This window comes from Lepisma saccharinum, chromosome 24 (genome assembly GCF_977018435.1).
Source record: "Lepisma saccharinum chromosome 24, izLepSacc3.1, whole genome shotgun sequence".
Lineage (NCBI taxonomy): Eukaryota > Metazoa > Arthropoda > Insecta > Zygentoma > Lepismatidae > Lepisma > Lepisma saccharinum.
Window position 1 is genome coordinate 42843216 of NC_139252.1, and position 24746 is coordinate 42867961.

At 40.1% G+C, this 24746-nt stretch overlaps 2 protein-coding genes across 2 annotated transcripts; both read right to left on the reverse strand.

Moving 5' to 3' along the window:
- Positions 1 to 8240: 8240 nt before the first annotated feature.
- LOC145978167 (uncharacterized) lies at positions 8241 to 9863 on the reverse strand. The gene has a single exon (XM_083110606.1). It carries the CDS (start codon positions 9861 to 9863, stop codon positions 8241 to 8243), a length of 1623 nt encoding a protein of 540 aa, XP_082966732.1.
- An 884-nt stretch (positions 9864 to 10747) lies between these two features.
- Positions 10748 to 13178, reverse strand: LOC145978168 (uncharacterized). Its single transcript, XM_083110607.1, has 2 exons — positions 13046 to 13178; positions 10748 to 12246 (listed from the first exon to the last, which is right to left on the reverse strand). Exons 1-2 carry the CDS (start codon positions 13176 to 13178, stop codon positions 10748 to 10750), a joined length of 1632 nt encoding a protein of 543 aa, XP_082966733.1.
- Positions 13179 to 24746: the final 11568 nt, after the last annotated feature.

Below are 24746 nucleotides of genomic sequence, written 5' to 3' on the forward strand. Positions count from 1 at the left end.
GTATACAACAAACGGTATAGGCATACATTAATACAGTATATTTTGCTCATTTCAGTGCTGAAACAGGCATATTAATTTCATTAAGAAAATAAAAAAAATATTTAACTTTAGTTATTGCAACCTCTTTCCTGAAATGATAGGACGGGTCCGAACTTGCCGGGCCTCACTTCTGAACTGGCACGGGATCCTTTAATTTTCAAATGTATATTGACCAATAATATGCTACTTTTCTTTTAAATGGTGAAAAAGGAACAAATGAAGATACTCAGCTGTAAATTTTGTTATTGTGTCTTCTCATGCATTCTGTTGGTGCATATTGTTTCTGTAATCGTCACTTTCACTAACCCATATCTCAGGATTTCTGTTACAAAATCTTCTCTTCTGTACTCAACTTCATTTCTGGAAATAATGTTTCATGGATCAAGAAAGTGTGGGGCGTTACCCCCACACCCCCTATACGCCATCATGGCGTGGTGCTAATCACAGGGGAGCACTTTACCTTTTTATATAAGGTACCACGTAGTACAGTCAACGGTAAAAGTAGCAGGCGAATTGTCCATTATCATTTTCATTCACTCCGTTTTTCACGTGATCGTGAATTGAAACTGAAAGAAAAGTAAAAAAGCAGAAGACAACATCTGCTTCATACTAACAGAATTTCATTCCTTAAAACAACACAGCATGTACAATAAAAAAATAATGAAAGTATAGCGATGGACGATTTTGCCGTTGGCTGTGCCAAGAGAAAGACAATTCCTATATTCGCACAATGATTCGAAAAGATTTATGCAATATTTACCTTAACACGAGGCCATTCAGCAGTAGCACCATCTGTGATCTTTCCGCTATACAGTGATTTTCGATATGGGACTAGTGGCGCCACTCATCCTCGGTGGATGGAGTGAAGCTAGCTATTATTCGATGTATACTTAGGCTCAACAGCGAGCATCTGTATACCTGAGCTTCTCTGAATGTAGTTTTGCCGAGTTGTACGTAAGTGATCTCACAAACTCTCCACTCAATGGATCAGCTGCCCTGGCTCTATAGTTTTATGTTGAAATTGAAGGATTTTTTTTTTAGAAAATGCATACGGTCAAAAATAGGGAAGACAAAGCAGTATATTTTTCGCTAAGTCAATGTGTTTCCATCTACACTGGCCTTCGTTCTACAGAAACTAAAAGTTAAGCTTCTCCACCTGAGGTCAACAGCTAATACGATATATAAGTGAAAAAAGAAAATGAAGAAATTGCATCTTGTAAAATTTACTCTGTAAGACTATCGTAAAGGTTCGTTATAGTGGTATTTATTGTCCGAGGTTAAGCTAAAGCTCGCGAATGGTGCTTCTCTCTCTTCACAACATGAACATGGCGGTGGGCGCTCAACTGGTGTGTTAAATGAATCTTTACGTGTGTTTGCAACATAAAGATTCCTCACGTCCCAAGGTCGTGCACTCACTTCAGGCGATGCGACTGTTTAATATTGATGAGTGGTCGTTGCCTAACATCGAAGTCTTCCGAAAAGAAAAACGAAAGAAAAATATTCTTCGCAAATTCAAACACTTGCACGGTTAAACCTGAAGTTATGTACTTGTTGATTGGAAGAGAGTCACAATGTTACTGAGGTAACAAATACAATTAACTTGACTGCGGTACATATTTTTACAGGGTGCAACATAAATTATGTTCCAGCGCGAGGTGATTTAAAAAAAAAATATAAATGCTCTGCGAGGGTAGATAAATAAACGTCTAGTAACTAACTTTACCAATGGCGGATGACAAGTTTGCGGTCTGACATTAGATATCTATGGATGTGGATCAATGAAAAGATTGATAATACGTTAGCCAGTTCCTGCAGGATTTTGTTCGTTGGTTGGCGTTTATGCGTCCTTTCTGTCCGGCCATCAAGATCGTTGATATCTTATGACAGAATAGTTTATTTACTTTATCTCCTACCACCAGATGGCACGATCGAGGTGAATTCTGGTACATGTATAAGTAAAAATCCTTATTTGGGGGTTGTTAACTGTAATTCGAAACACAAATGTTTATTTCACTTTCAATTTTGGTTATAAAAAGGTGAACTTTACTCGAACAAAACATGAATTTATCTCGTGTTATTTTGCAACTCACATCGGTGATTTCTTAATTCTTTACACGTTTGTGCCAGTTAAAATACACCGTCTGTCCAGTGATTTTTAATGATTGATTTAGTTTATTTTACTTTGCGTTTTGTGCCTCTTGGCTAATTTGCGAAGATGGGGATGACTGATGAAATTGATGAATGGACATTCACAAACAACCAACCAAGCCCGAGCGGGATTCGAACCCGGGACCCTTGGCGTCGCAGCGCGATGTGCTAACCACTCGACCACAGGGTCCGGCAGTGATTTTTAATGATTGCTACGTTGCTGTAAAATAATTTAATTCGAAACATGACTTCATACTCTGCTTTTCCCAATTCTATTTAATGTCTGAGCAGTTTTGTAATCTTTAATCCTTTACCATCACCGACATTTGAAGGTAAATAAAGAGAAAAGAAGAATGATTTGCCTCGAAATCTGGATATATGTATCTCCATTACAGATTCTCTGCATTCCAAGGAAACAAGTGTGGTCTTTTAAAAAATAATTTTGACTACGTAGGGAGTTAGAAATTATAAATATTTCCTTAATTTTTACAGGCAAGGTAACTTTTACGGTACGTTGCTTTCCATAACCGTGTAGTTATGAACCCTGCTCGTGTGGTTTTACCTCCGATATTCGATGTAATGGTTGAAGATAATAGGTCGTTCGCACTTACCTCCATGTCCGTGGTTTTTGGGTAATGTCTGGCACTAAGTAAGTAAGTATTTATTGCTCATCTCATGTGCGAGCCATCGGCTGTGCGCACTACATCTATTCGTATTACACAACTATGATTTTTCTTACACACTACACTTTCCATTACATTTCGTATAGGTGTAAAATAGCAGTTCTGGTTGTTTTAACTGTTCTCACTTAAACTAACACTTATTCCTCTTCCTTATCCCGTCTCTGTGCAACACTTCTTTTTCCCCTAACTGTTTGTAAATAAACCCCCACTTTTTCCAATAGTTCCATGTTCCTTTGCACTACGATTGATTTGAACACAGTTTCCAAGCTGATGTTGCGTAGCTTCTCCTCCTGCAGAACGCGCGTGTTCTGACATAAGAATAAATGTTCTGTCCCATCCTCACCATTGCATAATACGCATTTATATATCCCTTCCTCATTTTTTACTGTGTTGTGTCTCCATCCCCCTAGCCTGATCCATGCCAACCCCTTTCTTGCCACCATGCTCACCTTCTTGATGTACGGTACCTGTCCCCATTCCCGCGGTCCCCTTCTTTGGAGTTCGAGCGATCTCTTGGTTTCACATTCCGCTATTGTTTCCTGCCTATCTATATCCTCTAATCTTTGTTTCACTAATTGCAATGTCCCCTGGTCGACGTGTTCCCCCTCCCAGATCCATCCCAGTCCAATTTCGTATAGTTTACCTCTGATCTCTTTCGCCCACGTTCCCATTTCCTCCCCTTGCACCTGTTGCATCAGCGCTTGCCCTTTTACCGAGTTCTCCCTTCTCGATATTAATGTCGCCCAGTATTTAACCCTTCTCAACATACCCCACGTATTCTCCCTTACCAATCCAAGTTCCCGTAGTACGCCGCAGTTTGCAGTGCCCATGCTGATATGCAAAGCCCTCTTGTAAAATGTGCATTGGATTCTGTTTAGTGCATCGCCCCCCTTTGCTCCCCATATCTCCCTCCCGTACCCTATTGACCCTATTAATAATGTACGATACAGTTTTTCCACAAAATGTATATCGTATTTCTCCAATTTCCATACTGTCCGCATTATTTCGTTTGTTATTGCCCCAGCCTTTCCTTGTACCGTTTGCATATGTCTTGTCCACGTCCCTGCCATAGTGAGAACTAATCCCAAGTATTTTATTCTTTTTACCCTTTCTAATTCTTGCCCTCTGAAAGTCCACCTTTCGTCTTTTCCATATACATATCCGTTCTTGAACACCATAACTTTTGTTTTTGTAAGATTTACTTGCAGTTTGGATTCTCTGCTGTATCTTTCTAACCCGTCCAGAGCCCTTTGTAGGCCGGCATTTGTCTCCGAGATCAGAACCACATCATCTGCGAACAAGAGCGCTGGTACCCTTGTCGTCCCGACCTTGGGGGTGTCGGCTTCTTCACCCTCTACATACGCCACTATATCATTTACTAAGCGAATATCCCCGGGAACCTGGTTGGAGGTCGGGAAGGAATGTGCAGTGTTGCCGAATCGTCTAGACTCGTCACGCGAGTTTCCGCCGATAAAACAATGCAGCAGAGTAGAGAGGGGGGAGTTCCTCTTGGGAGTTGTAATTAGAACTCGGTGTTCAAACAGAGGGCGCTACCACCTCCCCCTCCCCCCGGCCGACCTTGGAACATCCATTCGCCACCTATGCCACCTGCACCCAGGGTTTTTCTTTGCTCCCGAAGCATTCCCGAAAAAAAGAGCTTTTTTCCCTCCTCGTATCGCCGACACGCTTCCTGTTGCCTCGGCTGTGATAAGGCAACTGGAAGATTGCATGTTAGGTGCACAAATTAACCAGTGCTTAATCAGCAATTAGAGTGTGGCTTCTTTCGTTGTTGACGTACGGGTACTTAGCTAGCCATCCATTGTTTTTGTGACTTGTGTCTGTCACCGGATAGAATACATTCACATGAATTAAACTTACAAGTTGCGTTTACGTAGGATTTTCGAATGTTGTCAGTATTCCAAATCACCTCATCGACGGTGACTGAAAAGAATTACATTAGATTGGGTTCATTTCTCATCTCATGTCGAAGCCAACGCCAGTGAGCACTACAATCTACTGTATTAGAGTCCAGCGCAGATAATTCTGCCGTGCGATGCGCGAAACAACTAAAGAAGCAGTGTTGCTAATGGAGCAGATAGAAAAATCGCTGCAGTGCGCCGATGCACAGCTGTTACGTACAACAATAAAATTAGAGAATTCAGGTCTATCTAACGTTGAGTTTTAAACGTCATGCATTATACCAGGACTAGGATTAATATGTACTAACAAGTGGCTTTGTATGTAGCTACATACATATGGACTAAAAATTCGCAAAATATGAACTAACACATAAGTAAAATTTACCAAAAATGCTGCAAAGAAGACTTCTTCATACGATTCCTTATTTGAGTGATTTCAAACAAAATAAAAATATATATATATTATTTTTCATTGCATTAATGCACTGGTGGCGTTCTAACTTTTCACTCCCAAAACCCGTATACACTGGTATGGAACTGCAACGGCAGATAATAACATGCCAACGTGTTAAACCGCTACAATTGCACCATAACACTCCTCCTGAAGCAGTATTATTATTTCCTCTCTGAGATCGGCGACAGTCGGTTGCCTTTGTTGTACATTTACAAAGGATGCCGGCTTCCACAACAATAACAAGTACATATACTGCCACTAGACGATAAGCTGCGCGGCTTTTTCTTTTGTTATGAACCAGGGCCGGCGCTAGTCATTTTGCCTCCCTGGGAGGTGGCGGCAGATGCCGCTCTATTTCGACCCCCCCCCCCCCGCGGTCATTACGCAGCAACGGAAAATTGAAAATCAATATATTCCTAACTAAAACATCAAAATATAAAATAAATAATGAGACTTCTTATGCTATTTCAATACTATTCAGCGCAAAAGAATATCTCGCTCGATCACAGTTTTCAATAGGCTTATTTTTTTCTTCTCTTCAAATTTTGCCGCTCTGGGCGATGGGACGGTTAGCCCTCCCCTTCCGCCGGCCCTGCTATGAACTTGGTCACCCATCAAAGCATGGCAATTTTAACACAGAAAACAATATGTATCGCATTAAGCAGCAAAAATGACAGCCTCCTCTATGCAATTTCTACAAGAACACGTGCCGGAGCCAGAGTTGAAATGATGTTGGAGCCACATAATTTATTTATTTTGAATAATTCCAAAATTATGAAATATGAACAATTTGTTGCTGCTGTTCGCTGCTCTCTTGCCAAAATGCTTTATTGGGATGCTAACACCATGACTGGCTTCCTCCTTCATGAACTCGTGCACGTTGCTTAGAATTTCCCGAGCTTGGCTATGCAAGGTTTTTGATTTCAACTTCGACAGAACTGGAGGCATTATGGAATTTAACGTTCATTAGCAAACACACACTTTTACATACACACACGCAATACATGCACACAACGTCAAACCGGTCAAATACTTAGTATAAAATAAAAATATGGTGCTTCCAATCCAACAAAACTCACCGCCACTTTACCTGCCTTTTCCCCTTCCGTGACAGAAATAGTGCTTCATTATTACAGTTGGCAACACTAGTTACTAGCTAGCCAATGAACATGCACTGCATAAAAGAAGCAAGCACTACGCCGTGCTATATTGCCACATTAGCGTCCCTACCGAACGGTGGGAACCGCGAGCTGGAGCGCTATTCATTTGTTTTCAATGATGTTTGCGCGAGTGTGTCCAGGAATGGAATGACAATGTGGCAACAATAGCGAAGGTTTTCGAGCAGGGTAGAACACATGATGCTAAGAGAGAGGGAGACGAAACGAAAATTCGTTTCTACGCAACGGCAAATTTACGTGTGTGGCACTCTACACGACTATGATTTTTTTACCTCATAGGTCCATGTGTCTTTGCCCTATAATCGCTTCGAGCAGTCTTTACTAGCTTATGTTGCCTAGCTTCCCCTCCTGAAGGACGCACGTATCCTGTCATAAGAATAAGGGTTCTGGCCCATCATCACCATTGCATAGTGCGCATTTGCATCTTCCTTTCTCATTTTTTACTGTATTATGTATCCATCCCCCAAGTCTCATCCATCGCTGAACTAACTTTCTAGGTAGCAATCATGGCCGCCTGGCTGACTGCTTGACTGGTTTGGAGGAATAGGACATGTTCTAATTGCTACTTGCTTTCCTCGACTGGATTCTGTGGAACAGCCAATCAGAGCGAAGTTTCGCCATGTGAAGATAATCTGTGAGTGTGCAAAGGAGTGTTTTTGTCTGTGGTTTCCGAGTATTACTCCTGCAATATATAACGTATACAGCATGAAAGGCGCGTTGAGTTACACCATCTGTGCTGAGTGCACGGTGTTTACATTTGAAACAACTAAAATATTCTTTCATACGTGTCCAGTAAACGTTGTAAAGTATGTATTTAAGCAGCGCCATTGTTTTGTACCTAATAACGTTTTATACTAAACGTTATTCCTCTCGGTTGAATAGGTATCGGCTTTTAAAAATGTGAAGTGATACATTGTTTACATTTCACGCGGCCGCCATTACAACTTCCCTCGTATGGGAACAAAAGTCTATCGACAAGTACGCTGATAAGCATCGCGTGAGGCGAAAACTAGCAAATTGGTAGCCAGTCCTGCGCCAACTAGGGCATACCTACTGATTTACCAGTTCCGTGTGATGCGGGCTTAAGAATAAAATTATAAAGAATTAGGAGGCTGCAATGTTTTCTTAGGGTGTGTGTGTGTCGGGGGGAAGGGGGGTTAGTCACGTCCATCGGGTTCACTCTGCACGCTGACGTTCTTAAAATTCTGGATAATAAATCGTGCGACTAAACACCGTAAAATGTATATTTGAGCTGAAAGGCTTTTTTTATTTGTTTGCTGTCTCCACTTTATTAAGGAAGCCTCTTTTATTTTTTTCCTCCTAACTCAATTTCAGTTAACTTTTCTATTTACGTTCGTAGTTATTATAAATACTGATCAAATATATTTTTACAAATAAGTAAAAATACAATGTAGAAGGTTGCATCAGTTTACAGTAAATATCAGTATTTATTTTAGACTACATAAATCACTAAAAGGAAATATATATTGTTGCGTTTCTTATTTAAACACTGGACTGATTATATAGCTACACTATTTAATGTACACTGACACTGGACTACATTGGAATGGAGTTGACCACCGTGTAGCAATGTCTCTCGCTGTTCTCTCGTTCAGTGCGGGTATTTCCCGATATGTACCACGCCCTGCACAGTCTCCGAAGCAGAGTCTGCACTGTCCTGCCACCTAGTGGCGACAAGTATAATGAATACTTAAGATACACGAATTTTCACACATTGATAACACAAATAATAATACATACACTAATCTATCCCAAACATAGTCCCCCCTCTTGATCGAGTCGATCAACAAAAGTACAACTAATGATCTACTGGAAGAGGCACTAGTTTGTTAACTGGACGTTTATAAGTTGAAGACGAAGTGCGAACAGTTGCAACACGCACTAGTCCATCCGCACCAGGATGCACTTGTTCAACTATAGCAAGTTTCCATGTAAGTGGAGGTAGGTGATCTTCCTTCACTAAGACCACTGTTCCTGGTTCCAAATTCTTCTTTTGGGTGTTCCACTTGGTCCTCTGCTGCAGGGAATACAAGTAGTCCTTTGACCAACGGTCCCATAGTTGTTGGTACATCTGCTGCAATTTCTGCCATCTGGATAAACTGGATTCTTTGATGTAAGTTAGACTAGGCTCAGGAAAACTAGTTAGGGGTGCACCAATAAGGAAATGGCCAGGGGTTATAAAACTGGGATCTGTAGGGTCATGTGACAATACTGTGAGGGGCCTGGAGTTAAGACAGGCTTCGATTTGAACTAAGAGTGTTTCAAGTTCTTCGAAAGTGAGAGCAGAGTTCCCTACGATTCTCCTCAGGTGATGCTTCATGGACTTCACTCCTGCTTCACAAAGTCCAGCCATATTTGGGCTATTGGGTGGTAGAAAATGCCATTTGAATCCTTCCTGAGCTGCATGGTCTTCTAAAGACTTGCTGAAGTCTGATGATTGGAATAAATTCTTCAAGTCTTGTAACTCACGATTGGCACTTCCGTTGTCGCTGTACAAGTTCAAACATTTTCCTCTGCGTGCCGTAAATCTTCGCAAAGCAGCAATGAATGACTTGGTGCTGAGATCTCCGACCAATTCTAGGTGTATGGCCTTTGTGGCAAAGCATACAAATACTGCTACATATGCTTTCAACCTTGATTTGCTTCTAGTGATTGACGGCTTGATGATAATTGGTCCAGCGTAATCAACTCCAGTGTTTAGAAATGGTCTAGTGGACTGTATTCTGGATGGTGGTAATTGTCCCATGAGTTGGTTGGAAATAGATGCTCTTAATTTGAAACAAATGAGGCACTTATGCAGAATAGTTCTGACCACTTGTCTGGCTCTTGGTATCCAGTACTCCTGTCGTAATGAAGATATAAGGAGTTGCGGTCCTGCATGTAATAGCCTGTGGTGTTCTGAAAGAATGATCAATTCAGTTAAATGATGCTTTGGTGGCAATATGATTTGATGTTTGCTATCATATGGTAGCTGCGAGTGTCTAAGTCTTCCTCCAACTCTGAGTACTTGCTTGTCATCGAAGAAAGGATGCAAGTCTAAAAGTTGACTATCCTTTGACACCTGACTGTTAGAAGACAATTCTCGTATTTCCTTGCCATAAACTTCGTGTTGCACGCTTCTAATGCAAGTATGCAATGCTGATCTTAAGTCACTTGCTGACAATGATCCTATGTGTTTCTCTTGTTTATTCCTCGCATTGTGTAGAAATCTCAAACAATATGCAATCACTCTTTGAAGTTTCAATAACGACGAAAATCTGCTGATAAATTCTATTGTTGGTGCATTTGTGACTAGACTTACTGTAGTTGTTCTTTGTTCTTCAAGTTCGTCGAGTTCGAAGTCATCATCCCTTGACGATGTTGGACTCGAAGGCCATGCTGTTGCTGGAAGTGATAGCCAATCAGGGCCATGAAACCTCATTTGAGAGGTGTGTAGTGAGTCTATATTTGTCCCTCTGCTGATTAAATCTGCGGGGTTCTGTGCTGACACTACATGTTTCCAGTACTGAGGCTTAGAACATTCTTGGATTTGTGAAACTCAATTCGCTACAAAGGTTTTCCATCGTCTTGCAGGTGATGCAAGCCACGCCAGTACGATCTTCGAATCGGTCCATAGATTGACTCTACTGACTTCCAATTGTAGTAGTTGTAACACCTTGTGTGTTAATTTCGCCAGCAACAAAGCAGCGCACAATTCAAGACGAGGAAGAGTGATTCTTCTTATAGGTGCCACACGCGAACGTGAACAAAGTAAATGTACAGTGGTTTCACCATTTTCATTTGTTGATCTAAGATACAAACAACAGCCATATGCAACTTGCGATGCATCTGAAAATCCGTGGAGTTGAATGTCAACCACTTTTCCTTGAACTAGCACAAATCTGTTAACTTGTATCTGATTAATGTTTGGTAACTGTTGAAACAAACGTTTCCACTCCATGTTGAGCTTATCTGGTAACTTATCGTCCCATTCCATGTTATGGAACCATAATTGTTGTAGAAATATCTTGTAAGAAATTACTATTGGACTCACTAGTCCCAAAGGATCAAAGATTGATGCGACAATAGAAGCTACTTGTCGTTTAGTGATGTTGTCTTCATAACATGACACTATCTCCTTGTTATTTGCTTGCAATTTATCTGTGACTGGATCCCACGTGAGGCCTAAAGCCGTAACGCTCGCTCCCTTGTCAAACTGAAATGGTAGTTTCATTTCTCTATGAGTAGCTGGTACTGCTTCAAGAAGTTCTGGATGATTAGAACACCATTTCTTCAAAGTGAATCCTGCTGAATTCAGTAAATCGATTAGTTCTCCTTGCAATTGTCTAGCTTCTTCAATACTGTTGGCTCCAGTGAGGAGGTCATCAACGTAAACATCTCGTTGTAAAATTTGGATGAATTCGGAAACTTGGTTGCTTCCTCTTCAGCTAACTGCTGCAATGTTTTGGTCGCCAAAAATGGTGATGATGCCAAACCAAATGTGACTCTTGTGAGCTCGAACGTTTGTACTGGCATATCTGTAGATTTTCTCCAAAGTATGCGTTGAAACTTAGTGTCATCTGGATGAATCAGGATTTGTCTGAACATCTTCTCGGCGTCTGCCGTAAATACAACCTTGTGCGTTCTGAAGCGAAGAGCTATAGACTGAAGATAGTCATGTGTGGTTGGACCGACCATCAGTATATCGTTTAATGAGACTCCATTTGTTGTTTTTGCTGATGCATCAAAAACAATTCTGGTTTTCGTGCTGCTGCTGCTAGGTTTGAATACTGGATGATGTGGTAAATAGTATGACACGTTATCAGCTTCATTTGGATCTGGTTGTACTGGCTTCATGTGTCCCAACATTTCATACTCCTCGATTATTCTGCCATACTCCTCTTTCAACTCTGGTTGTTGTTGAAACCTCCTTTCTAACTGATGTAATCTGAATAATGCCTGGTTGTATGAATGTCCTAGCTCTGTATGATCTGATCGAAATGGGAGACGAACAATGAAACGCCCTGTTTCATCTCTGGTGGTGTGTTGATTGAAGTGGTTTTCACAAGCTACTTCTTCAGCTGTTTTTGGTTTCGAGTACATTTCCTCCAACTCGAAAAAACGCCGTAATTGAGAATCCAAATTATCCTCCATGCGCACAAAACATGCTACTGTGGGTGTACTAGGTTGTACAGGCTGTTCCATCCGACCAGCTAAAATCCAACCTAATTCAGTATTTTGAAGAACTGGATAGTTTTCATCTCTCGTTTGTCTTTCAGGAAGAAGTAAGTGCAAGTAAAGTTCCGATCCAATTAGTAGATCTATCCCTTCTGGTTTGTAGAAATCTGGATCTGCTAACTCAATTTCGGTTGGTAGCTTCCAATGTTCATGATGAATAACTTGAGAAGGTACGTTCCCAGTGGTGCGTGGGAGTATCAGACAAGTAATTGAAGTCTGGAAGTCTGACACTCTTGAGCGCAGCTGAATGTCTACACTGTGCTTGGCTTCCGATGAAACATTATTGATTCCTCTGATTGGAATATGATTTTTCTGCTGTCGTAACTGTAGTCTCTGAACAAGATCTTCCTTGATGAAATTTGACTGAGACCCACTGTCCAGGAGAGCTCTACATGTATGTGGCTGTCCCCTAGAATCGACGACTTCTACTAAAGCTGTTGATAGCAGAACGTGTGATCTTGGTTTACTCTTAAATGTGCAGTATGAAGATTGTACTGAAGTTGTCCTTGCCGCTTCATTCCTCGTGTCTGGTGAGTCATTCCTTGGTTGGTCTTGCCTTAGAGGACCTCCTCGTTTACCGCCTTCGTCTGGATGCAACAATGAATTGTGTTTCAATCCACAGCGTCTACAATTACCTGAAGTACAGTTCCTAAAATTATGATTCGATCTGAGACAATTATAGCAAAGTTTGTTATTGCGCACACACTCTTGTTTCTGCTTCAGACTTGCGCCTGCAAAAGACTTACATGAATATAAGGAATGTGCTAATTTACAGAAATAGCATTGTGTATTTGTAGTTGTCAGGTAAGAATTTAACTGACGGATGCGTTTCTGTTTAGGGCTAACCTTGTGTTCATTGACATTTTTGTTTACGTGAACAGACTTCATTGATTCCAAAGCTTGACATTTTTGTTCTAGAAAGGTGAACAGTTCCTTTAGTGTAGGGAACGACTGATCGGTATGGCTTAATTCCCATTCCCTTCTTGTGTGAGAATCAAGTTGAGCCAAAAAATGATGTATCAAAATAACATCTTCTAACGGTGTTTGTAATTCAAGGGCTCGAAGAGCATTTAAGTTACTGGTGACATCATTGATGAACTGACGTAATTCTGTGGCATTTTCCTTATTAATTGCGTTCACATGCAAGATGTTATTGACATGACTTGCTGCTATCAGTCGTTTATTCTCATACCTATCTTTCAACAATTGCCATGCAATATCGTAATTTGAATCAGTCATGGGCAAAGTATCTATAAGTGTTCTTGCTTCAGATTCTAATGATGAACGTAAGTAGTGGAATTTCTGTATTTTAGGAATATTGTCATTTGTGTGAACCATAGGTAGCCTGAAATGCATCTGAATATGCTAACCAATCCTGATAATTACCGTGAAACGTGGGTAAAGATACCGTGGGTAATTTGATATGCTTGATGCCTAATGATGAAGCATTGTTTACAACATCCGATCCATCTGTAGGTGCAGCTTGTGCTTGTTTATGTTTCTCTATAATGGATTCCATTTTACCCCGTACCTTGTAGTAAACTTCTTCAAAATCCTCCCTGTGAGGTTCGTGATTCTCGTTTATATCTTCTACTTCTAAACGTGTTTGAACTTCATCATATTTTTCCCACAAAGGTGTTAAATTCTGTAAAAGGACCCTTACTTCTTGAACTTCCCCGTATCATCAAAGGCATTGACAAATGCTTGTGTTCGCGTTAACTGGCCCCTAAATCCAGCTCTCTTACGTATCAACACTCTTTTCTCTTCTTCATCCATCGCGAAGGAAAGAGGGCAAGCTATGTAGAAAATAGTACGTGAGGAAAGAGTAAACAAAATATGGTGCGAGCCTAGCTAACTACTGACCTTGATCTGAATCTTCCCTGGGTGTTGGCGATGACGTCACTTCAGCCGACAGCAGGATACTGTAGTGGATGCTCGAAACTGTCCAAATTTATGATACTCAGTCCCGTGATGAGTTATCGTAACAGATAACTTATTGTCCACTGAATACTACCGTGTTAACTCGGTCTTCTAACAAAACATTCGACTTACACACGATAACGATACGGAATGTCAGTTCAAACCACACGCGTAACGGTTGTGATTGAAATTACACTTAATACGTAATAAGTACTGTGACACAGAAAGTTCTACGATTGAGCACATAACATGCAACCATATATTGACGTAAGTACGAATGTCAGTACACTTCTGTAACTGGAACACTGCATACAAAGTCACTTCGACACCGCGCGAAAGCACTCGTTCTTTCCATGGCGGGGGAGTTGAGACGTTTGTTGTGATGCGTAACACGTCATATCTCACAGAGATTGTTCACTTGGTAAACTAATCCTGCTCGCTGTTCTCTCGTTCAGTGCGGGTATTTCCCGATATGTACCACGCCCTGCAAAGTCTCCGAAGCAGAGTCTGCACTGTCCTGCCACCTAGTGGCGACAAGTATAATGAATACTTAAGATACACGAATTTTCACACATTGATAACACAAATAATAATACATACACTAATCTATCCCAAACATATATATACGTATAATATTATATCACATACTAAAATAATACGATATATTTTGTATTGCAAAACAGCCGTCTGGACCTCGTCTCGAGTTGTAAATGCTTATCCTGTCTCGTTTGCGATATCATCTCGATTTGTAAATGTGTTTCGTTCTCATCTCAACCTCGCCCACACCTTTCACAGTGCACCAAAGTCTCGAATGAGATAGAATCTCGGACGCTATGTCTCGCTCTCGTCTCTATTATCCAGAGGTTTCTCTCGTTCTCGTCACGATTCCTACAATCCCGTGTCGGGCTCGGCTCACCACAAAAGGCTCCAAGTTTGACTCCTGACCTGGGCATGGCTGTTCCTTTCTGAGTGTCCTTACATTAATTTCATCTTATCATCAGCCCTTGAAGTGGAATTTGTTAGATGAAGTGTGCTCGAACCTTGGAGATAGCTGAGGGTATGTTTCTATGGTTAAAATGGTGGAAATGAGAGATAGGTGGGGTGGATTTATTCCCGATTCACGACTTCAGGTACTATGGTAATTCCAAAGAAACCAGTGCCGTTTCAGGAATTGGTCTATGCCAGTTGGATATCTCGGTGAAATGTCTTTCCAACTCAAGACGCCCTATTAAATTGCCTCGGGGACGATGAATGGATGATATTCAGCGAACAACGTCCCCCACAATTCATTGCGCGAAAGCACACACGCTGCCATGATTCCGGCAAACGTTTCGGAGCGTGTTGGAAACCCGTTTGATATGTATTACGATCAAAACGTTTGTGGCAGTGATTCAAGGTACAAATATAACGATTATATGTCAAATGTAGTTTTCATATTTTTCTAAGATTAGTAACAATGACCAGAGTATCTAAAAAGATGCTATTTGCCACAAAACAACGTTGTATAAACAGGACTATGGAGCCTATTTCTCATGGAATCAATCGGGCCTATTCGATAGTGCAGTGGTTAATGCTTTCCCCTTGTAATCGAAGGATCCAAAATTCGATTCCCGGTGTAGGGGAATTGAATATATATATATATATATATTAAAAAAGTGAATTAAAGTCAAACTTTGTCTCATGAAAATAATAATTTATAGAAATGTTCCGAAGTACAAAATTGTACACTTTATCTTTTTAAGGCCGTAACGTATCATTATCACTTTTCGCATGTATATTCAGACAGCCATAGAAGATATGCTGAAAAGTATATACGCATACTGGGAACGCATTCGCTGATTGATAAGCAGCATTTCATTTTTTTGGGAACGTTATTAGAGATCGTACAGCAACCACGCACGTTGCAAAGCATGCGGATGTAAAGAGTAGCATAAAAGTCATATAACGCTAGCCATAAATACAGTACTTGCCTTAAAATACGATTCATATTTCAACCCGGATTGAAAAAGTCACACCATCTTAACCACCGACCAAACTGTCTGAATGTTTGATGTTTCTCTCACAATACATAAACAATGGCATACACACACACCTGCACACAACGTATTAATTCACCAAAATGAAACTTCATTTGAAAATCTACTATAATACAATTAAAAATGTTAAACATTGGGCGATTTTCATGCACGCAGCACATGCTTCGCTTCACGCTTGCTGTGGTTTGCCGGACTGAGCCGGACCACGTGCGGATTTGGCCAGATTTCCCATCATGCTCTGCGCCGCTGACGTCACATTGAATACCATCCATTGACGTTTGGGAATAGTTGACATTACGCACACCTGCTTAACTGCTAACCTAGCCTAACACAAGCAAAAGATCTGCAATATACTCAGAAGATATTACAGGAAACTCCCCGTAAAGCATATTACCACAGATAAAGATATACACGCGTGACCGACACAAGTGAAAGTCTTACTACATTTTTACAAACATGAAAGAAATACATGCACTGAGGCTTCGCAGCATCGCAGGGGGCCGTTTTCTCGGAAACCCCCATCCCTCCGGGGAGGGGGAGTCTGGTAACGTCAATTTCTTACCTCGACATCGATGAAATTCAGCAGCACCATCTCTTATTCTGCTAAGCAGAAGAGTGGAAGCAAAAGTGCGAGTGGTGCTCTCAGCGCCTCTCAACGTATTATTTCGAAAGTTCTTGCGAGGGGCCATTTCCCAGTGGGAGGTCCGTGCACCGGTTTTCCTGCCTTCGATGAAGATCTGCTTATATATCTTTATCTGTGATAGTACTTACCATAGGCGGAGTTCTGGAGGGGCCAGGGGGGCATCAAAAGAACTTTTCAATTTAATTTTTGTAAAATTTCTGAAGCTTACTATTGTACAGTAACTTTTTTAAAGTAATACGAGTATTGTATCAATAAAAAAACAATGAAATGCAAAATGCAATAATCGTACTGCTTTGCTTCTTTCAAAACTGACAACCAATATACTAATTAATATTTGTTTACTTAAGCGAGGTAATTTAACATTTTGAAATCTGAAGACCTAAAATTCAGTGCTTTTAAGTTGTTGTTTTTTAAAATTTCCGGGGGAAGGCCTCCGGACCCGTTATAAACTAGGGAATATTCAATACCTGAGGGTTATTGAATATCCCCTAGTTTATAATATCATATGCTTCTCCCAGAGTCTGCCCCCCCCCCCCAAAGCAAAAGCTCAAACTCCGCCCATGGAGTACTTTTTTCTCTGCAAATAGATACATGTACGCAGTATTACAGGGTAACTTGCAGTAACGATAAGAACTCTCACATCCCGGTTCTTACCTTTTCCCCTTCCCTCATGATGAGACAATTAGCAGCGGTTCCCGAGTTGGGAACATCCCACGTCAGGCATTCCGCGTGAAAAGATCAGTTCCTGAATTGGAACGTGGTGATGGATGCTTTACGTATAAGCTTACTTGGCGAGGCGGGATAGTATATCCTCTTGCACACCCCACTTCGAATACTGGTTATCGGCATTCGTCCTCATTGTCGCGATTAGCCAAAACTGGAACAAAGACGACACCAAGAAGAGAAATACTAAATTAACCATTCGTCCTCATACGAGTAACCAAGCTGATAGAAGAGCGGCGTAAAAGTAGGTAAAATACACGATTTTGCAAAATATATTAAGCAGGAGCGTATACGTGGTCTGTTAGGAAAGTAATGAGACTGGCAACACTGTGCACGAACCGGCAATGCTGCTGGCCCCACCTTCACATGGCAGGTAGGTGAATGCTTGCCATTGACTCAGTACAAGTTTAAACTTGCTCAGTTGCTACACGATTGTTGAGAGCGTCTGACGTGAAGTTGTGTTTGTGAGGTGCGTTACAAAAATGGACTGGCAAAAGTTTGAACAACGTTGTGCCATCAAATTTTGTGTTAAGCTTGGCGAATCCGCTATTGTGACTTATTAAAAGTTAGAAAGGGCTTATGGAGAACATGTACTATCTAGGGCACAAATGTTCAGATGGCACAAGTCCTTTTTAGAAGGCCGAGAACAAGTGGAAGACGAACCTCGTGCGGGAAGACCTTCAACCTCAAAAACGGATGACAATGTGGAAAGGGTGAGGTCAGATCGTTGATTAACGGTGAGAATGATCAGTAGTGAGTTAAATTTGAACGTGTGTACCGAATGAAGTCCTTGCAAGACTCAGGAAAAGGGTTGCACGTGTGCGACCAGGCATTGCACGCACTGCATGCTGCACCACGACAATGCAGCATGTCACACAAAAGTCTCCATTAATTTTTTTTTGGCAAAAAAAAGCATTCCTGTGGTTCCTCAGCCCCCTTATCGCCGGATCTCAGTCCCTGTGACTTTTTTTTATTCCCCTTGCTCAAAAACTACTTGAAAGGACGCCATTTTGATACTTTGGATAATATCCAGAAGAGCGTAACCGACGAGCTGAAAGGTATTCCAGCAGAAGCCTTCCAGCACTGCTACGAAAAATGGAAACAACGCCTCCATCGCTGTGTAGCTGCCCAAGGGAACTATTTTGAAGGGGATAACCTTGATTTGTAAAAATAATAAAATTCAACGTTTACAGAAAATCAGTCTCATTACTTTCCTTATAACTCCATTAAGCCTTGTTTCCATGATTATGAAAAACTAAATATGCTGACCAAGGCAGTAATTTATTTTATTAAAAACATAAACTAACGTAACGTTTCAACCTTCTAGCAAGGTCTTCTTCAGACTCTGTATCAAGTACAAAAGTAACCAGATACAACAAGAAGGGTAATATATATACACAAACATTACTCCCTCCAGACTATTTAGAAAGTTGTTTGGAACTTTCTAGCAGATGACTTTCACTTTCCAACTTTACTTTCACCTAAAAGGCTAAACACAATTACTTCCATATAGAATGTGGTTGGACTTTTTAATCTCACGCTCTTTTCCCTTCATTTTTCTTCCTTCTCCTCTCCTCTTTTTCTCTTGTCCTTTCCACTCTTTCCAACATCTTCTTCCATTCTTTGTTTAACTTCAGTCCCCCATTCCAGTTCATTGTGTCTTCTTCGCCTTTCTTCTCTATTTCCTTGGCTTCCTTCCATTTTCTCACTAGCATTCTCTTCTCCCTTCCTATTTGCTTAGCCTCATCCCACTCTATGTCATGTCCTGTTTCTCTCGTGTGTTTAAATATTGCATTTCTCTCTCTCTTAAGTCGTACATCATCCCTAAAAAAAAAAAAAAAAAAAAAAAAAAAATGGGACAAGAAATTATAGGAGAATGGGATAGTGAAAGGGTAGTGAAGGCGCTGGAAACCATTTGGAATAACGGTTACAGTATAATGGGAGATAAAATAATGTTAATGAGTGAAGGACTAAATATAGGTTCCAGTCTAAGCCCAGCATTGGCTGAATTGGTTATGAATGAATGGGAAAAGAAAGTGATAGAAAAGGGAGGTGACAAAATGATTCTGTTTTGCAGATATGTGGACGACTGTTTTGGCATATGGAAGGGAACGAAGAGGCAGCTTGACATTTTTGCCAAAGAAATTCAAGATGAAGAAAGAGGGATATTATTGGAACTTGAAATAGAAGAAGAAGACAAGTTAAGCTATCTAGATATATTGATGAAAAGGAAAAGAGGACAAGAAATTGAAACCGCTTGGCATCAGAAGAAGTGTGCAGCAGGGGTATTCTGCCACAAAAGAAGTGATGTAAGTGAGGTGACAAAAATAAATTTTATAAAGAATATGGAGGACAGAATCAAGAAAATATGCATGAAAGAATGTGAAAAAGAAGGCAAAATAAATAGCCTATGGAAACAGCTGGAAAAGAATGGCTATGAGAAGCAGGATAGACTGGACATAAACAGAAGAAGTAAGAAAACGGGCAGGGGAGAATTGGAAGAGAAAGAAAAAGAGGAAAGAAGGTTTGGAATAAGGAGTATGGGGAAGACCACAGAAAAGATATGCAAAGTGCTTAGGAAAGCAGGAATTAAAACTTACAGGAAGGGAGGGAGAAGCATCTTAGGAATAGCGAGGAATGCTAACAAGAAAAAGGAAAACAGAGAAGAGGAAGAAGAAGGGATTATCTACGAAGTAAAATGTAAAGAATGTCAGAGTGTGTACATAGGAGAAACGAAAAAAAGGCTGAAAGACAGGTTGAAACAACATAGGGATGATGTACGACTTAAGAGAGAGAGAAATGCAATATTTAAACACACGAGAGAAACAGGACATGACATAGAGTGGGATGAGGCTAAGCAAATAGGAAGGGAGAAGAGAATGCTAGTGAGAAAATGGAAGGAAGCCAAGGAAATAGAGAAGAAAGGCGAAGAAGACACAATGAACTGGAATGGGGGACTGAAGTTAAACAAAGAATGGAAGAAGATGTTGGAAAGAGTGGAAAGGACAAGAGAAAAAGAGGAGAGGAGAAGGAAGAAAAATGAAGGGAAAAGAGCGTGAGATTAAAAAGTCCAACCACATTCTATATGGAAGTAATTGTGTTTAGCCTTTTAGGTGAAAGTAAAGTTGGAAAGTGAAAGTCATCTGCTAGAAAGTTCCAAACAACTTTCTAAATAGTCTGGAGGGAGTAATGTTTGTGTATATATATTACCCTTCTTGTTGTATCTGGTTACTTTTGTACTTGATACAGAGTCTGAAGAAGACCTTGTTAGAAGGTTGAAACGTTACGTTAGTTTATGTTTTTAATAAAATAAATTACTGCCTTGGTCAGCATATTTAGTTTTACTTTCCTAACAGACCACGTATTCCAGGCTAGCTAGGCTATCTGCGAAGCCTGAAGCCTAGAAAGTAAAATACTGAAGAGAAATCTCTTAGAAACTGTGTGAATTAATCTGATTTGAAAAAGAAGATAATGGCGATTCTGAAGTTGGCAACCTGAATTCTTAGGAGTTGGCAACCTGAATTCTTAGAAGTTGGCAACCTGAATTCTTAGGAGTTGGCAACCTGAATTCTTAGGGGTTGGCAACCTGAATTTTTATAAGTTTGCAATCCGACTACCGTTGGGATGGCAACGTGGGTTCCTTGATGAGTCTAGTCTTCTCCCTTCCTCCATAGTCTATGAACAGGTGTCATAGTGAGATAGCCCACATCTTAAGACTCAGCATACGCCACTGATATTAAGTAAAGAAAACTGCAGTTTACCGCAGAATATTGAATACCCCTAACGTATTTTGTATCATATCACCAATTGGCCATGTAAACCTAAGTGTTCTAAGCATATCGTAATTTATATTCGTGAACAAAATATTAATGAGAAACATGGGCGTCCGGAAAGAGCCCCCATGGAAAATGAAACTCAACCAAAAATTATATATTTTTCACATATCATTTCATTTCAGACACAATAATATGTGCTAATTATTGCATGAATATGATAAATTCAAATTTAAGCAATGTTTTTTGAGGGAACAACACTATTATTGGGAAAAATGTGCCTTGTTTGCCTCAAATGGAAAAAAAATACCTTCCTTGCCCCTCCCGGGAAAAAAAATCCTGCGGACGTCCATGATGAGGAAATAATTGTTATTCCGTAAAGTGCATAGCTAACTACTGCTATTGTAACAATGCTTTCTTGCAGGTCAGAACCTATATAGTAACAATGCTGTTTACGTGTTCAGCCATTGACTGCTATAATACCGGTATTGCTTCGTTGGTGTAGCGCATAACTTTACCGAGTGGTTGAATTATAGTAAATGCTCTTAGAACGTAATGCATCTGCAAGAAATGAATCACACGTTCTGCACTGGAAGTTTTAAGACACTGTGTTTTACACAAAAATTTTTTTTTTTTTTTTTTTTTGCTGTCACTTTCACGCCCCATGCTAAGTCTGCGGATCGATCAGAAAGAGGGTCACGTCTTCGTAACAAGTGACGTAGGAGGTAAATTTCAGCAGTATCTGAAGGCGTATTTCTCAAGAACCAAAGCAAATATCACCGAGATACTTCGCACATTTTCTTTCTGTAACTTTATCCTCAAAATGAATATATTTAAAATGTATTTCATATCGTAGTGTGTGTATCGACTTTGTAATCACTACAAAAAAAATAATTACAGGCACGTTTCTAGGAATATATTTCGGGAGGGGTCCGAACTGTCTCAGAATTAATAATAATAATAATAATAATGATGATGATGATGATGTTGATAATAATAATAATAGTAATGAATGTTTACAATTAAATAATTGTATATAATTATATTAAATTAAATTCAATAATATTAATCAAAATATGTAAATTGTATTATTACTAAATGAATTGGCAAATAGAATAAAAGTTGTAACCAGGTATTCATTATATAGAGCTTACGCGTAGTTAAGATTGCCAATATTTGTATAAAATCAACTGTCCCGGCTAGGAAATTAATGTCGAATATAGATAAAGAATTTAATATTTATGGAATCATAAAAAATAATCTTCTTTGGTATTATCCTTTAAAGCCGTATGATCCGAATAAAATCTTTGCCTTTCAATAAGTCCAGAGAAAATAAATAACTATCAATTTTACAACAACTGCTAAGCAAGTATATTTTCATTATTTAATTTTATTAATTGGTAAATCTTTTGCAGGGTCTGGACCCCCTGGACCCCCCTTAAATACGTCCTTGACGACTTATATACAAACAACCAGGCAGGTATGGGCTTGATATCTCTGAAGAGATCGCAAATCTTGCATCAAATATCATATCAGTCTCTCGAATCAGATCGAGAGTCTCGATATCATCTAGATTTTTTCAGAGGTCTGTCTCGTTATCGTTCTCGAAGGGTCTTATATTGTTCTCGTCTTATAGACTGTCTCGGTCTAGGTGCAATCCCTACCTACAGAGATAACTGTTTGGGATGGTTGCTAACGAACACGACTGAGGTTACAGAAACCCTAAACCCCCATAACAGGGTTGTGCTATGCAGTATACCCGAGGAAGCGAACACAGATGACGGCCATATTTGGATAATGGACGACACCTGGGAGTGCTAATGGGTGTTTGGTGACTAGGCAGATCGAGTGAGGACGCAGCCACGCCTGTGGCTCGTGACGGAATAGCCTCATGGGACAAATCACAGAATCTTTCTTGTGCGATGTAGAAGCACAAGAAATGGAAAAACTACTTGGAATGCTGAAAATACACAACAAAACTGTCCTGTGCACTCGACTCCACGCTCAAGTTAGCGAACACCTACCTATTTATTGATTTGATAAATATTCCATTTAACCAATACTTGTTGAATTCTCATACTCACCTGTTTAAGACCAGTCTCATATTTTTAGCATCAATTTTGAGAGATAAATAGATGCAGGAAGAACAGGGTTGGCAAAGAAATTATTTCGAGAAAGTACATATATTTCTTGTTATAAGAGCATGCGGAATAGTTTCCGCCAGGCTCTTTCCTCCGAGTCAGTGTTGCCAACTTAGCTCTTTTAGGGCCAGATCTGGCTCCTTCATGCACTCGTTGGCTGTGAACTGGGGTGCCTGCCCTCATGCCCCAATATAATGCCATCACTGACTCCGGCCCACATAGACCAACTTTTGTCATGAGCATACATTTTGCACGTGACGTGATATTGTTATATTTGCTTCGTCGCTTCACCCCCTCTTACTTTCCCAGCTACTTTTCTTTATATATAGCGCCGTGGAATGACATAATATTGTTATCCGGGAATCCTTTATTTTCAATTTCTACGACCATCGGTGGATTCTTGAGATGGGTAATGCCGCCGGAAAACTTAGAAAAAATTGTAATTACTTTAAAGTTAACGGTAATAGCAGCACTCCCACCCCTTTGACACCTAAAATTATTTTACTCTAGGAGGCACTATATCCAGCCTTCGTAAATCTAGCTCCATGAAAGTCAGTTTTAACTCAATTTAGCTCTTTTATGCGCATCAAGTTTGGCAACACTACCAGGATAGCCGTAGGAGGAAAGGAGAAATGCATTGCGCTGTGGGAGTATTATTTGATTTCTTCTCTTGGGAGTATCAAACTTCTGATGGCACAGAAAAAGATATAAACGGAAAGAGGGCAATTTGATGAAGCTTTTGACCGGCGGAAAAGTCGAAACTTCCATTTGATTAGCTGCAACTTGAAGTTATTGAGTTTTTTTCTCTATAAGGAATACATGGGATTCTGAAAATTGTCACTCATTATATTTTTCAAGTATCGCAAGTATCGTGTCTAGCTTAATAATCGACGTAGCTACAAAAGAACGCTTCCACTTGCAACATGGGGAGAAATTCATACTCTTGCATTCGCCCAGATTTTTTAGCAGCATTGCCCATTCCGACGATACTGAAATAAATGCACACATGGTGCGTAACTGTAACTCCTCACCTTAAATAAAACGTTTAAAGCACATATCAAGGAAACTATTTTCTAAGAAGAATGGTTGAAAGGAATTTTTGAACCATCAAATGACTGATTTATGTTCCTTCTAATTATATAATAAATACTTAATTTGAAAACTTTCTGGTTTCAGAAATTCCAGTAACTACTCTTAAATCACTAGAAAATTATATAAATTATGTATAGTTTCCTCCCAAAATGCACAAAATTAGCAACAACCAAAAAGGGGAATTTTTAAAACCCTCATGTGGACTATTTGGTAGGATTGATATTATTTAACGGTTGGTCAGGGGCCATTATTCCCCCGCGGTGGCTACGCCGGATTCGAAAACATCACATTTATTATAAATACAATAAAATGTATTGACATATTGAAATATAAAGTATTTGATCCATTCAAATAGAAAGTGTTTTGAGGGGATGCGTTTCGTGTAAGGTGTAGGGTAGGGTGGCACATTTTCGATACAGGTACTATTTCGATCACCCGTTCTAAAAAGTCGAATATTTTGCTTCCTGTTACTCACAACGCTGATTTGAGGAGTGAGAGTTGTTGCGTGGGGTGTCAGGTGTGTTGTGCAGAAACATCGAGAAATTCTATGTAAAACCCGGAGAACCAGACGTAATTTTGTATGGCGAGTACGTTGTAGATGGAATAGATGCTTTGTATATAAACGTCTGCCTGTCATTTTGCGTGCCCCGTAACGTAGGACAGCGAAATTCAGGTCAAACGTGGACAAGCATGTGGTGGCTGTAGCCATGTGGTGAGAGATAAGGGAACTACAGAAATATTTGTTTCCATGCACATACT